This window comes from Megalobrama amblycephala, linkage group LG19, assembly GCF_018812025.1.
Source record: "Megalobrama amblycephala isolate DHTTF-2021 linkage group LG19, ASM1881202v1, whole genome shotgun sequence".
Lineage (NCBI taxonomy): Eukaryota > Metazoa > Chordata > Actinopteri > Cypriniformes > Xenocyprididae > Megalobrama > Megalobrama amblycephala.
Genome location: NC_063062.1, coordinates 27,743,406 through 27,760,713, shown reverse-complemented (window position 1 = coordinate 27,760,713; position 17,308 = coordinate 27,743,406). Strand labels below are relative to the sequence as shown.

Sequence of the window (17,308 nt, the reverse complement as noted above, 5' to 3'; positions counted from 1 at the left end):
AACCTGAGGAGAGGAAGACAGAGCATACCATCACCCCGGAGCCGAAGCATCTTGAAGAGTCTGTCCAGGGGTGTAGGTCGGCAACAGAGTCCATCACCGTGGGAGTCCTCATCGAGTTTGAGGGGATGGAAGCGAGCCCAGTCCACCCAGTCATCTTCATTCTCCATCAGTTCTACGGTGCAACTTCTACCTCCTCTCAGTGGCATGGCTTCACCATGGACCATCTGTGAACCATCTCCGCCTGGGCGTCATGAGCCTGGGGCTCCGCCTTCAGCCTTGGAATGCGCTGGTCCACCTTGACCAGCCGTCCAGAATCCTATGCCTTCGCTCCTCGACTCCAGCGTGGACCATAGGCCTTGCCAGGCTCCCTTGGCACATCGGCTCCACCTGGGTCAGACATCGGCATGCCTTCGCTGCGGACTTGCGGGCCATCCGCTGCTCTCCGGCCCTCCACCCCTTCGGCTCCGACGAGCTCCGCCTTCCCTCAGGCTCCAACTCCGCACTCGTTCACACCAGCTTACCCTCAGGATCCCCACTTACATCTCGGGAGACTGTCGCTGCTGCTTCGTCATGGCCATCCAGGTCATCAGCATCCCATCTCTCTTCTATCTGCACTCGGGGCTCCACTTTCCAAGACTTCGCAGCTGTCAATCTTCACCCTGGTGTCGTAAACAGGGATTCCCCCATGGCTCCTCCCTTCATCCAGCCTTGGACCATCGCCCTGCTAGTCACTTGGCTCCTTCCATCATCCCACCCTCTTTTAATCTTTTAATCAAACCTCCACTCGTCTCCCTCATCTCTGTGCTTCTGTCACGATGCGAGGTCGCGCCTACCAGGATGGGGCGTTGTCACCACTAGTCTGTCTAATATGTCATCTTAGTTTCACTTTCATGGACCTTTAGTCCAGTTAATTAGCTTCTGTTTTCCTTTGTTCAGTTTTCCTGCTTCTCCATTGTTGTCACGGTTACTATTATGATTTGCCATCACGTTCAGCTGTGTTACCCTATTTATTGTTTGTGTATATAGTTCATGTGTTTTCAGTGTTCTTTGTCGGGTCTCGTTAATGTTATGTGATGTTTGTTTGCCTGCCTTCTGTTGGAGTTTATTAAAGACTGTTTGTGTCTGCTCTTCATGTTCGTGGTATTTCTTCTATGTAACGTGACACATATATAAAAGATACAGCTTTTAAAGGTGGAGTCAGTATTTTTTCAAAAACACTGTTCGGAAGGTAGTAGGGCCGACACCAACAACAAACGTTTAGCCACTCAGCATTAGGGGGCGTATGACGGTTGAGGAGACAGAATGAGCAAGAGGGAGATTTGAAGACAGAGAGATGAGACATATACAAAAGAGCTCAAAAGAATATCACTGGAATGAAGGTTTATAACTGGGCAAGCGCTTTAGGACCCGCGTCAATATTAGAAAAGTTTTCTAGCGCTGGAGAAAGCCAAGCGGGAAGGCCTGAAAACAGACGCAAAGGCTGCTTTGATTCTGCTTCACATGTGAGTAAAACCGGGTGTGAGTGTCATTGATTGTCTGGGGCTGCTGTGCTGTTGTAGACTAACAACGAACACTTGTTCATTTTTTTGTGCTTCCTTGTTGTTTGTTCATCATCTAAACCACTGCACACTGACAGTTGCTAGAGAATGCAGTGTTTAGTGCCATTGTTAGTGTTCTCGCCTCACATACCAGCAGCGAATGGGCCAGGGTTCGAGACCGACACGAAGCATGGTGGTTAGGATTGGAGAATGAGTTTTGGTGGTGGAGCAATGAAGAGAGGGGTGGGTTTGTTTGGGTTGATTTCAAATATCAACAATGTTCAACAATGTTTTTTTAAAATGTACTTATCACACAAAATCTACTTATCCCACCTGGATTTATAGCCAAAAGAAATTTCATTTTAAATCACAAACTACCTTTGACTGTCTATGATTCCTAATCACGCCTTTTCTTGTAATATCATGATTCCCCCCCCTGGAAATAGTTCTACTTTAATCATGCAATAATATACCTTTAATCTCTTAAGATTTAAATCTATAAGTAATTGCTTACATTTTGAGTGCTTTGGTAAGTTTCTGATCATCTAAATTGTTCACACAGTTGACAATCATTAACACACATAAGGACTTGACAAACTCACCTCTCACAGAAATGGTGAATTTCTTATATTTGGTTCTTCTGTTGTTGTGGATCTCTAGTTTATAAACTCCAGAGTGAATGGTTCTGATGTCTGTGATTTCAAGATTTCCATTCTCAAATAATCTCAGTTTGCCTCTGAATCTCCCATCAGTCCCATCAAATTTAGCGGGCTCATTGTTCTCTTTAATTTTAGCTATGAGATTGTTTTAATCTTGATACCACCACTTTATCTTGTCATCTTTCTGTAGTTCAGTAAGATCAGCAGGTAGAGTGATAGATTCTCCCTCCATCGCTGACTGTTTCATCTCTTCAACTGTCACAGCAGCACAGAGAAACAGAAGAGAAATGTGTTCTTGAGATCAAGTGTGCAGGTGGATATCTTAGTTACATAAATCTTTTTAGTTTTGCATGTTCACAAATAGCAAGCTTCACTTTACAAAGAGATCATTTTCACTTTGCGACAAAAGGTGCATTTACACTTTTTAATTCTGAGCAGGTGGCATACATGCATGTACTGTATAAAAAACTGCAAATGTATCTTCTTCGTCTATACTAAATGATGACAGAATTTTCATTTTGAGTCAACTATCCTTTTAAGTATAGAAAAAAGCTGTTGTTTATTCACCTTAGCATGATCAATAAAGCAGAAACTTTTAAATATAGATCTATTGTAGCATAATAAAACTTTGTTTTCATCATGCTGTATCAGCTGTAATACTCACCCATTTGTTTTTTTTTTAGTTCAGAGATCAATAGTAATAGGCAATAGTAAACCACAACGGCACCCAGAACTGCAGCCACAAGCAGAGCAGCAAAAACAATCCCTGCTACAACACCTGGAGACAGACCCCGATCCGTAACAGGTAAAGACAGACAGTCATTAGTGTGAGTGGATGTGTTTTATTTTAATCTAATTCAATTAATTTAAATAGTATTATTATGAGAGAAGTGATCCTCCCATTGGTCTTTACAGACTCAGAGTTACTCACCACTGACAGAAAGAAGGAATCACTGTGTGCTCTCACGGCCTCGGATCTGTAGTCCATAAAGTCCAGCATTTTCGGTTTTCGTGTTCTTGATGGTCAGAGAGCCATTCTGGTTCAGCTGCAGTCTGTCTCTGAATCTCTCATCAGCATCGTTTAATGAGATCTCTTTAGTTTCCACATCGATTTTAGCCAGGAGGATGCCTTTATCTCCAAACCTCCACACTATTAGATCATCTCTCTGTACTTCAACATTATTCTGTAGAGAGACAGACTTTCCCTCCATCACTGACTCTGACTTCACTTCATCCGTCTCACCAACCACGCCTGAAAAACAAGCCAAAACAGTTTCTCATAAAAAGATTAAACTTATGAATCATTATAAACCCTCATGTTATCTGGGTAACTACATTTAATTTAATTATAATTTAATTTATATAGCAATCACTCTGATATTTGCAGCTTTTAATTCTTGTAGAAAAAATTTAAAAATAAAGCTAATAAAAAGCAGGTTCTGTACTATGATGTATTACTGATTCACAAATAACCATAAACATAAATCGTATATATAAAAGAGTTAGTTCACCCAGAAATGAGAATTCTGTCATTATTTACTCACCCTCATGTCATTCCAAACCCGTAAGACTGTCGTTCATCTTCACAAATGAAGATCTTTTTAATGGAATCTGAGAGATTTCTGTCCCTCCATTGACAAGCCTACACTACTACCATTTTCAAGGTCCAGAAAGGAAGTAAAGACAACATTAAAGTAATCCATGTGACTCCAGTTGTTTAACCTCATTTTATGAAGCGACACGAGTGCTTTGTTTGTGCAAACAAACAAACAAACAAACAAAAAAAACTATTTACATAATAAAAAATAATTTACATAGAAAAACAATACTTGGAAAATTTAGCTGTGATTATGACTCATTAGATATTGCTTGATGCTACAACATTTTTTTCCCAAGAGTCTCCTAGGATAGAAGGAATGGAAGGATATTCCGAAGCAACTTGGCATTTCTGACTGGCCTTCGGCCATCTTGGTTTGGAGAGGGAAAAAATGTACACTTGGTGGCAATGTATAGGATGATGCAGTAGGGTCCACTATAGAGGTTGATGTGCAACTATGCCAAAGCCCATGCTTATGCTAGAAAATGCTTTTTGAATAGCTGTAAACTATAGTGACCTCTATGCGTGAAATGGTTAATCTCCAACGGATGTTCATGAGAGCATCACAATGCACGTGTTGTGTTGACACGAGAATTTTTTTTAAATAATGTGGTAAATTTTTTTTTTTTTTTGTGCAAACAAAGCACTCGCATTGCTTCATAAAACTGAGGTTAAACCAGTGAAGTCACATGGACTACTTTAATGATGACTTTAAATGGTAGTTGTGTGGTATCTAATTATTAACAAAGACAGTGCTAATGTAAACTGGCTCACTGTTATATTGAAAGACTTGAGATCCTCACCAAAGACAGTGACATTAAATATCTTTGTGGTAGTCTTTTCTCTAGAGATGCTGAGTTTATATTGTCCAGAGTGTTTGATTCTGGCGTTTTTGATGGTGAGAGATCCAGTCTTTTGGTCCACCTGCAATCTGTCTCTGAATGTCCTGTCATCAGTTACAAAAAATGAAGTCAAATCTGCCTTTCTTGTTATTTGAGATATGATAGAGTCTTTAGGTCCAAACAGCCACAGTATTGTATCATCGTTTTGTATTTCAGTAATATCAGTGTGTAGAGTAACAGAATCTCCCTCCATTATAGACTCGGGTTCATTCGTCTCCACAGCAGACACACCTAGAGCAGAAACAATCAGCTTTACAAATACAGATCAGACTCTACAACATTTTTTACTAACGTCAAGAATGACGTCCAAATTAAAATAATAAGCCCCAAGAAGCAGTGGATTACAGTGAAATTATAACATCTTTGGGCATTGTTTGGCACAACGCGGAGCGGAGCGAACCCCCTTAGCTGTTATAAATTTACTGTAAACCATGGCTTCATGGGGATTATTGCTTTTATAAAATGGTTATTCCATATATATACAAATATACAAATATTAAAGCATATATGTATATATGTATATATATATATATATATATATATATATATATATATGCTTTAATACAGTGGGTATGTAAAGTATTCAGACCCCCTTACATTTTTCACTCGTTGTTATATTGCAGCCATTTGCTAAAATCATTTATGTTCATTTTTTTTTCTATATAAGACCTTACAGCTCACAGTGCATGTCAGAGCAAATGAGTATCATGAGGTCAAAAGAACTGCCTGAAGAGCTCAGAGACAGAATTGTGGCAAGGCACAGATCTGGCCAAGGTTACAAAAAAAATTCTGCTGCACTTAAGGTTCCTAAGAGCACAGTGGCCTCCATAATCCTTAAATGGAAGACGTTTGGGACAACCAGAACCCTTCCTAGAGCTGACCGTCCGGCCAAACTGAGCTATCGGGGGAGAAGAGCCTTGGTGAGAGAGGTAAAGAAGAACCCAAAGATCACTGTGGCTGAGCTCCAGAGATGCAGTCGGGAGATGGGAGAAAGTTGTAGAAAGTCAACCATCACTGCAGCCCTCCACCAGTCGGGGCTTTATGGCAGAGTGGCCCGACAGAAGCCTTTCCTCAGTGCAAGACACATGAAAGCCTGCATGGAGTTTGCTAAAAAACACCTGAAGGACTCTAAGATGGTGAGAAATAAGATTCTCCGGTCTGATGAGACCAAGATAGAACTTTTTGGCCTTAATTCTAAGCGGTATGTTTGGAGAAAACCAGGCACTGCTCATCACCTGTCCAATACAGTCCCAACAGTGAAGCATGGTGGTGGCAGCATCATGCTGTGGGGGTGTTTTTCAGCTGCAGGGACAGGACGACTGGTTGCAATCGAGGAAAAGATGAATGCGGCCAAGTACAGGGATATCCTGGACGAAAACCTTCTCCAGAGTGCTCAGGACCTCAGACTGGGCCGAAGGTTTACCTTCCAACAAGACAATGACCCTAAGCACACAGCTAAAATAAGGAAGGAGTGGCTTCACAACAACTCCGTGACTGTTCTTGAATGGCCCAGCCAGAGCCCTGACTTAAACCCAATTGAGCATCTCTGGAGAGACCTAAAAATGGCTGTCCACCAACGTTTACCATCCAACCTGACAGAACTGGAGAGGATCTGCAAGGAGGAATGGCAGAGGATCCCCAAATCCAGGTGTGAAAAACTTGTTGCATCTTTCCCAAAAAGACTCATGGTTGTATTAGATCAAAAGGGTGCTTCTACTAAATACTGAGCAAAGGGTCTGAATACTTAGGACCATGTGATATTTCAGTTTTTCGTTTTTAATAAATCTGCAAAAATGTCAACAATTCTGTGTTGTTCTGTCAATATGGGGTGCTGTGTGTACATTAATGAGGAAAAAAATGAACTTAAATGATTTTAGCAAATGGTTGCAATATAACAAAGAGTGAAACATTTAAGGGGGTCTGAATACTTTCCATACCCACTGTATGGAATGTATATATATATATATATATATATATATATATATATATATATATATATATATATATATATATATGTTAAAAGGACAAGAAATCACAGTGGACATTCAAACAGATTTTTTTATTATGAACATAAGGACTGACCTGAAGGAAAAAGCTGTATCTAGATGCAGGTAATACACACTTCAATGAACAGTATCAATAAGAACAAAGTGTTTCTCAGGGTGGTTGGAGTTGTGCAATGATACACAGACGGTATTGTGAATAAATCACAGCTATTATCAGAATGTTCCATGTTCCCAGAAACTCTGATCATACTGCAGTGTCAATGAAACCGAAAGATATAATAGGCTACATCACTTACCGTCCGTGAACAACAGGAATAGAAAAAACAATAACATGTTCCGCATGTTGTTGTTGAGCTGTGTAAAATCTGAATTAATAAAGATGATCTATATGGAGTTTATTTATATTATATGTTCCGCTGAATCTCCGTTGTTTTTGAACTGCACCCAAACCGACTTACATGAATAACTCACAAAAACAACACAGAGACGCCAACAGAGATACGTTAGGCCAATTGAGGACTGCGGCTTTTTAATATTCAAACTATATAAATGTCGCTTAATGAGTAAATTCATCCTTGAGAAAAAATTAGAGAAGAGCAAAACAATCGCACATCGCAGCTATAGCTTCTTGAACTAATTTCACTGACGGCTGGGATTGTCTGCAGGTCTTTTTTTTTCTTTCTTTTTCTAATGGCAGCAGTGTGACGAGGTCCTGAAAGTCTATTTCACAGCGCCCTTCATTTTTTTCTTGAAGAATGTTTAACTTTGGGTAAAATGCTGCGCTCATCACTGTCACTTTTTTACCCCGCTGTGCAACTGCACGCTGCTCTGCATGCAGCTAGTTAAAAATGCTTTGGTTGACACACGCCAATGTTGTAAATTGAAATGTTTTTTTTTTTTTTTTTTTTTTTTTTACATATAAATGACGGCGAAAATGACTAAAACATTGTATTATGCATGCCAAGCCAGTAGTTGGCTATGTCACTTTGTAAAGAAACACTACACTCCTATTCATGATGTAAATTCTGGTTCTTTTTAGGGAACCTGATCATTTGGCTCTTCATTTAGTACCACTTCTGGCTTTTTAAATTTAGCCAAATTTAGTAGGCTTATGTTTGGTCTGTGATTAATATGTATGCACGTAGGCTACTTCACTTAAATTATTCAATGTAATTATATTAAACCTTAAATTTGACAGTATGCTTGGGAAAAAAAAAAAATGAAAGAAAGAAAGAAAGAAAGAAAGAAAGAAAGAAAAATATGCGTAAAATTGTTTGATGGTTTAACGTGTAGGCTATTGAACATTTTATTTATTTTGAACTAATAAAACCATTTCAAGCAAATCAAAGCAGAACATATAACAAATAAGGTTGTTAAAGGATGTCAGTAGACTCTACTCGATATATTTTTGTGTTTACATAGTAATCGCGCAAAGACTAAGGGTGCGTCTCAATCAGCTCCCTAGTTCAGTAGTCAGGGCACTGATCAGGGAATCAGCCACATTCATTTACATGATATACTGATTCATAACCTATGGGAGCTAGGGAGCTGATTGAGACGCAGGGTAAGTCAAACGACCTTTACAAATAAAAAGGTAAAACAACAATGTCAGACGATTTTGAAGTTGGAGGAGAAAATTAGATGGGTTTTTCATCCTACCATGGTACTTCCACCTACGTCACGCGTGACCTTTCCAGTGTGATTACGTAATGCGTGACGCATCACAGAGCTAGGGCAAGAAGAGCATTTGTGGTTAAAAAGTAGGCTATCCCTCTTTTTTTTTTATTAGAAAATGACGATCGTTTCACTAGATAAGATCCTTATTCCTCTGCTGGGATCATGTAGAGCCCTTTGAAGCTGCACTGAAACTACTATTTGGACCTTCAACCCACTGGACCCCATCGAAGTCCACTAGGCTTTATGGAGAAAAATCATGGAATGTTTTCCTCAAAAACTTTAATTTCGTTTCAACTGAAGAAAGAAAGACATAAACATCATGGATGACATAGGTGTGAGTAAATTATCAGGAAATTTTAATTCTGAAGTGAAATAATCTTAGAGCGACTTGTTCACAAATGGCACATCACTAACCCCTAGACTGAACATGTAGGCTACACATGTGCATGACATCACTAATTCTATATATAGCTATGTATATATATATATATATATATCCCTATATATATATAGCCCTATATATATATATATATATATATATATATATATATATATATATAGCCTATATATATATATATATATTTTTTTTTTTTTTTTTTCTGCAAAATTTTAGTTTTTGTAGTTTACACAGAGACATTAATGGTATCGTTTTCAAAAGTTTGCACTTTGAAATCCGTTTTCAAAAGTTTCATTTTCAGGCCCCCGAATGGCCAAAACACATAAAAAGTTTTAAGTTTTTATTTGAAAATGGTGTTTTCTTTACATTTACATACCTTACATTTTTCTGTTTTAATCATGAGGAATAGAGTTTAGGCTAATCATATTTTTAATGGGACTTCTCTTCATTCTAAGAGGGATTTCTATTTGTCATTTAAGGAATTGTTTCAAAAACTAGTAGGCTGACTAAATTTGTCACATTCATTCATCTATCACCATTTAATCGTTTTGGTGTAGACATATATAGGCTAATGATAATTTAGTTATGTTTCTATTTATAATGTCATCATGCCTCAAACTCCTCTAAAACGCGCGGCTCTTCGTCTGATTGTTACTCCTAGTTCATGTTTGATATTAAACATTTTATGGATTTATTTCATTTATTTACGATATTCCCCTTGTTCATTTTTAGCGGTGAGAAGACGTAGGCCTATTCAATGTCAACAACACGGCATGACATCCATTTGTCACTCATAAGCGTTACTAGGCAACCATCAGCGGGAACGCCTACCGTTCTCTCCGGACGCTGACGACATGCGGCTTCAAAAGTCGGGACATTTTCAGAGATTTACAGCATTATTGGTGGTGGACAAACGGACAGAGAATATGGTTAACGCTTTTGTTTTGTTCTGTTTTTGCTGGTGTCGTCTGGTTGGTAAGTTATGAATGTGTTTTGTGACTTTTTGTATGCTTGTAAGCCCGTTATTTAAAGCCCCAAAATTTATCCATGATTTTATTACTAAACTTAAGTGATATGAAGTTTCAGTGATATCCAATAATAACTTTAATTACCATGTTTTTTTGTTTTTCCTAGTAAAACATGGTTAATTTTTGAAAAAAAAAAAAAAAAAAAGTAGTCTATTTTTTGTATTAGTTTAGGTGCGTGTCGAGTGATTTCGCTGAAGGAACTATAAATATTCCAAAACAACGTTTATCTTAATGTAAAACACTGAAAATTCACAGCTGCGAAATAAATTGATACCAATGTTATAATATTAGTATGTTTTCAACCGGTGTTTAGCTAATTTAAGGTGGTTTGTAATATTTTAATTTCTCTGTATAAAATTTAATCAGTCACTAACTATAACTTGTCAACTTAAATACGATTAAATCAACCTGATCCACAGAGTGTTTTGTTTCACTTCTGTTAGCACGCAGAAATGAGTGCTGAAGAAAAATCTCGTGACACTCAAAAAGAAGAATTGTATGTAGCAATTAATGAGGAACAAATCATTTCAGAACCACAAAACAGCTTGACCTCAAGTGATATTTATTGTTCATGTATTATAGATTGGGGTCAAAGCAGGGGCCCTTGACTATGGGCTGTGCTGTCCAGGAATTGATGTAATAGGCTATGTGTGCCTCAGAGCCTCAATTTGTTTCTGTATTTTATTAAAGATATCGATAAAATGTTTGCTTCAATTATACTGAACAGTATTATTTTGTCATTTTATGTAGCAATGTTGTCGTTATGATTATCTTTGTACATATTGGTTCTTGGTGTGAACGGACCTTTAGTCTGTAAAACAATATATTTCTGATTGTTTCCTAGATGTGGCCGATGCAGTGAAGACAATATCAGTGGACGAGGGAGATTCTGTCACTCTAAACTCTGATGTAACTGAAGTACAGAAATATTTGTTGATTCAGTGGATGTTCGAGAGCAAAAGAATAGCTGAATTTAACAGGATGACTCAGACTATCTCAACCTATGATACTGCTGATGGGAGATTCAAAAACAGACTGAAACTGGATCAGACTGGATCTCTGACCATCACAAACACCACAACCTCAGACTCTGGACTTTATAAACTTACAATTGTCAGCGAAGAGACCAAATATAAGAGTTTCAATGTTACTGTCAATGGTGAGTAGACCATTATGGTGTAATTTTACACTGACCTTCATTTGTCATTTTGATATTTTAAAATGTTTCTTTTATTCTTTTCAATATTCCTTACATCCACATTTTATGATATTGGCTACATTGATTACATTGAAATAAATTTCTGTAAATAAATAAATAAATATCAGAAGTGTGTGTGATGAGACTGACGTCAGTATCATCTGTTATTACCAGAATCTCCACAGACTACATCATCACCAGACAGATCATCAAGTTCAAATTTTGTGACATCCAGCTTTGTGGTAAATCAAACTGAGAATAACAACAATACTGAACTCCATCAACCAAGTTCAGGTGCGTCTCTGATGATATTAGTGTTTATTAAAGCAGAACTGTTAGATGTGTTTAGGTAAATCAGTGTGATATTGAAGCCAAAACCCAACACATATTCATTGCACTGATGCAGTTCATATTATTCATATTTTTGCTGGTGACTGGCCTATATTGGACTGTATAAACAAAATTAAAACAAGAATTTGGCAGATGCTTTTATCCAAAGCGAGTTTGCATTGCATTCAAGGTATACAGGTACATATGAACAGCTCATGCTCATGGGATTCATGATTAATGTATATGGGAGTATAGTGCATTTGTTCACGTTTTCTGTGAATTTACAGGAATGGAGAACAGACTGCAGACGAGAGACAGAGAAGTGAAGGGGGGGGGGGGTGCGCTAGAAAACATTAGTAAAAACTCATGGAGAATCACATAAGCACACATTTCTAGGAGTGAATAAAAAAAAGTTTAGAACTGTCTGTATTCTACAATCATAGTTCATGCTTTTTGGCTAAGCAAAGAAAGTGTGTATGCAGACACACTCAAATCTGCACACATTGCCCACATTGCTTGAACTAATAACCCACAAAACTGGCACCTGTAAGTCTATTTAAAAGAGACTTAAATGCACAATTCTGATTCAGCTTTTTTCTTTTTCAGACATTCACTGTTGTGGTTTCACTGAAGCTGTGATTCGATTGGTTCTCTCTGCTCTGGTGGCCGTGGCTACTGTTGCTGTGCTGGTTTATGACATCAGATCTACAAGAAGTGAGCTGATCAATACAGAAGAGACTAAACATTACCATCAGACTCTTGAGAAATCAGACCAACAGTGTGAATTGAGCAGAAGGTTTAGTTCCAGATATGTTGAGATATAAAGCAAACTATACATCAATGCTTTGCACCTTTATTAACATATTGTTTTTGCATTCATTTGCCATTTATTGATTGGTGATCTATTTTTAATATATGACTCTAAACATAATTGCTCTAAACAAAATAATAAGTAGTAACACAAATGATGGCATAAAAGCATAAGCTCTCAGTTCTGTTGTATCCTTTAAATGAATCTCACAGAGGAGATTGGTGCACATTTTTGACTTTATTTAATAAAGATTTGGTTTTACAATAGCGTGGAGCTTGTTTTCTGTTCCACTGAATGTTTATAACGTCACAAAACAACACAGTTAAAACAGCAGTTGTGCGGATATGTGATTCCCTGATTTCACGTGATACGCTTGTTTGCAAGTCGAAGTGAAACTTGCTGTGGTCTCAGTTTACTACGGTGACCAGCACATGACATGCATGAAAAAAAAATAAAAAAATAAAAAAATAAAAAAATAAATAGTGCGCACGAGTTAGTCTACTACTTCGTTCCCTCGAATTATAAATAATGCGCGATTTAGCCTACTATATTTTCTACATGTCATGTCCGGGGCTCCGCAGTACGCATCTTTACAGAAGATGTAGCCTGCATCTCAATGCCCATACTATCCATCCTAAATAGTGTGTGACACTAGTAATATTCAATACTATTTAGGGTGGATAGTATGCACATTGGGATGCAGGGGTAACATTATACCGGTATAATTGTGAGCTGAGGCAGGGCTGACGCCTGTGGGGGTCGCTGTGGCTCCACTTCACTCCCTCCCTGCTGGACGTGAGCGTATTCGAAAGCGAAAGTAAAAGCAAAGAGCGCGCGCACACTCGAAAGCGATTACAAATACGGGAAATGCACACCCACCCCCACTTAATGTGATTACGGTATTCGCTGGCTCGCCCTAGACATATAAATGTCCCCTAATTTATGTGCCCTGGCGCCGGCTCTGAGCTGAGGCTGTCCGTGTTTAGAAACCACGACACAGCGTCTCGTTGCCTTCTCATGGAAGAGGGGTCGCGTAATAATACTTTTTGCTGCCACGCTCCATTGCACTTCTAATGCAACAGTTCAGCTTTGGAAAATGATCGCTCCCAATTGTTGACTGATCAAGTATTTCCCATTGAAATTTTACAGCTATTGTTGATGAAACCATTGTTAGATCTTCACAGCTTCATTAGATCACTTATTCTAAACCTTCCTATATCGTTTGAATATCAAAACCTGTCCTTCATATATTCTTCCACTACTGTGCCATTATTTGTTTGAGCTTCCTAACGTTACATTATGTGTATTGTAATTCTCATACCATATCACCATACCTTCTTTACTCTAAACTTTGTTTGACTGAAATGCGAGAGAGAAGAGAGAAGTAAAATAAATAAATAAATAAATAAATAAGTAAATGCTGTTTTAAATGTATTATGTACAATCAACCTAGCTGTATATGTCATTACAACTTAAATTACATTAAGTGAGTTGACTCTTGTATTCCATTGATTAAAAAAAAGTAATGTAAGAAAACATATGTTGTCATAATTTATCAGTCATATAATTTTTTACAGTGTAAGTTTATTCTTTTGAAATCCTAAACACCAGCAGAAAGGCAAAAATCCTGATGGCAGTGGCTTCCTCTACTTCCACTAGATCTCAAACTATAATAAAGCATTACTGCCATCTGTTTTTTTATTTAGTCAACAATGTTTTATTGGTATGAGATACAGAAATTTAAAAAAAAAGAGAAAAAAAGAGATAATGTTAAATTGTAGTTAATGCGCATAATCTATTTTATGCTTCAAAAGCTGTCTTTGAGTGTTTGCACAAGTTTCCAGTTTAAATTCTTCACATCTGAAATTTGCATAATTTTGACATTAAAAATGTGCACAAAAAAAAATAATAAAAAAAATAATTTAAAAAAATTACTTAAACTAAACATTAATCATGGCTTACAACAAATGGATAACATTTTTAGCATACAATACAGTACAGTACAATACAGAAACATAATTGCTATTTTAATAATGTTTAATTGGTTATTAATCAGGTCAAACGTCACATAAAGTTAATAATTGTGGGATATTACAGGTATTTCTATCAGGGTTTATTATACAAAAATGCATGCAATGAAATATGTCTGCTTAACAATAAACCTAGACATTCTTTTACATTATCTTATTGTACTTGAAGGAAACACAGCATCCACCCCCACCCCCACTTAAAGGGATAGTTCACCCAAAAATAAAAAATTATCCCATGATTAACCAAGCGGCAACCTCCCCCAGTTTCTCATGAAGCCAATACGGAAGTGACTTAAACTGCGATTCATCGACTGGCCGTTAGGGACAGGCTGCAGAAGAGCGCAGAATCTCATTGAGTCCGATGTTAAATTGGCCAAGTTTACAGCAGAAAAAAACATGTTTACAGTCTGGTTCAAATTGTGTTTTTGATCTGTATAGCTAATTTTGCCCTTCATGACAACTCTGAGGGGGGTGAATTTTTTTTATAACTCAACTGTTTAAATTATACTAAGCCTTAAAGTTCTGCATAATTAAGGGCGTGGTTACTTGAGTTAATTCCAGCCGCTGAATTTGGCATCTCAGCCGTATTTGTGCTTTTTTTCTCTCTCTTTTTTAATACAATTATAAAATATGGCTTGCTGCATTAATAGTCGAGACTGATGTGCGTCTAGATGTTCTCGCATGCGAAACAGAACACACGTTGTTGGATCGGCATTGGCTAAAAGTTCCTGAGATTTACTACAATGACAATAGCAGGAGGATATAAAACTCTGACAGCACTGCTTGGATATTATATCTAAAACTGCTGCACTATTTTGAAACATTATACTTTGGACACGGGCTCATTTGTTTGTTAGATATGATCACGCACAGTTTTACAACATAAAAACTGCTCAGATTGCATTATTTCTTGAAGAACGATTATGGAGTGCAGATCATTAAGAAGAAATGTGATGCAAACAATGGATAATATATCAATATTGCATGGATTTAACGCTTTCGTGGACAAAAATGTTTTTTTTGCAATGGACATTTTACCCAAGTGCCACGGATTGGATTCATCTCGCGATCTCTATTTCATTATAAAGGTATGAAGTTCCGTTTGATTTTTCGTGTTATTTGCACACCCGACACAAATTAATTACTGGTGTTGGAGCATCTATATCTTATAAAAGAAAAAATAAAAGAAAAACACCATAGATTGACAGTAAAGCTTTAGTACTTTCTAATGACATTGTGACCTTCATTAATATTTTAGATAGTAAGATAGATAGCTTCTGCTAACATGGTCACGTCGCGCTAGGCGGGCATGGTTTCAGCAACCAGTCACATCATGGGCTCCAACCACGTCCCGCCTCTTTGCCCATTTATCTGGGAGTGACGTACGGTCACGTGCTGCTAAGATGGCAGCGGCCTCATTTTCGCTTCAAAACTGCTGTTCAGAACATAGACTGTAAAAAAAGATGGATGATGCGACGCCGCTTCCTTCCATTGTAATGAACTGAAGCCAAAATGGGCCGACGAATGGGCGCAGACACGTTACGCAATACGTCAAAAAAAAAAAAAAATTTGGAGCCTGGGCATGCGCAGAAGGAGGCGGAGTCGCGGTATCAAACTTCCGCCCAGACGACTGCATCATCATTCATGTAAAATAGACTATAATAGACTTAAAATAGACATTTTAAATAGACTATAAAAATTATACACAATTTAAAATTCTGCCTATAAAATAATAGGCTATTCTGTTTCTAGAGCAATAATATTTTTGAAACAGCAAATTCAGTAGATAAACTCAATATAATATGCCACTAGAAACAACTCTAAATCGTCAGAAATGGTCCTGCCATTTTAAATCAAGTTCAACTAACGTTACAGGAGATCGATTTCTGTAATTAGAGTAGGCTATCATTAGTTTTGTCCTGCTAATTATTATTTTATACCCATAAAAATAATAAGTAACTTCCAGATAACGATCACCTGCTTTTTCCCAACATGGTTAACATTAGGTGTGTTATCTTAACTCATAACATTTATTAATTGGCTTATGAAGCCCACATTTAATGTTACAGAAAAAAAGAATACACAAAAAAAAAATAATAATAATAATTTTAAAAAATTACTTAAAAAACTAAACATTAATCATGGCTTACAACAAATGGATAACATTTTTAGCATACAATACAGTACAGTACAATACAGAAACATAATTGCTATTTTAATAATGTTTAATTGGTTATTAATCAGGTCAAACGTCACATAAAGTTAATAATTGTGGGATATTACAGGTATTTCTATCAGGGTTTATTATACAAAATTAGCGGTGTAAACTGTGTTTATGCTGTTTAAGGCAAGCGCGAGCTCCGGGGGAGGGGGAGCACGAGAATTAAAGGGGCCGCAGCCTATATATCGGTGCATATATATCTTGTCTCCGTGAATACAGTAATAAACAATGGTAACTTTAACCACATTTAACAGTACATTAGCAACATGCTAACGAAAAATATCTTGTTATCATGGATCATGTCAGTTATTATTGCTCCATCTGCCATTTTTCGCTATTGTTCTTGCTTGCTTACCTAGTCTGATGATTCTGCTGTGCACATCCAGACGTCCTGCCCTTGTCTAATGGCTTGATCATGGGCTGAAATATGCAAATATTGGGGGCGTACACCCCGACTGTTACGTAACAGTCGGTGTTATGTTGAGATTCGCCTGTTCTTCTGAGGTCTTTTAAACAAATGAAATTAATATAAGAAGGAGGAAACAATGGAGTCGAGAAACTCAGTGTATGTCTTTTCCATGTACTGAACTCTTGTTATTCAACTATGCCAATATAAATTCAATATTTAATTCTAGGGCACCTTTAAATGCAAATTCCATACACTCATATGGAAGCTGCAATAATCCTTTCAATTATAATTTGACAACGTTTTTATATATATATATATATATATATATATATATATATATATATATATATATATATATATATACAGTACAGTCCAAAAGTTTGGAACCACTAAGATTTTTAATGTTTTTAAAAGAAGTTTCGTCTGCTCACCAAGGCTACATTTATTTAATTAAAAATACAGTAAAAAACAGTAATATTGTGAAATATTATTACAATTTAAAATA

At 37.1% G+C, this 17,308-nt stretch overlaps 1 protein-coding gene across 1 annotated transcript; it reads left to right on the top strand.

The window, feature by feature from the left end:
* The first annotated feature begins 9,508 nt into the window (after positions 1 to 9,508).
* On the top strand, positions 9,509 to 12,409 carry LOC125254763. The gene is made up of 4 exons (XM_048169565.1): positions 9,509 to 9,751; positions 10,649 to 10,963; positions 11,177 to 11,296; positions 11,939 to 12,409. The coding sequence occupies exons 1-4, from the start codon at positions 9,631 to 9,633 to the stop codon at positions 12,154 to 12,156; spliced, it is 774 nt and encodes a 257-aa protein (XP_048025522.1). The 5' UTR covers positions 9,509 to 9,630; the 3' UTR covers positions 12,157 to 12,409.
* Positions 12,410 to 17,308: the final 4,899 nt, after the last annotated feature.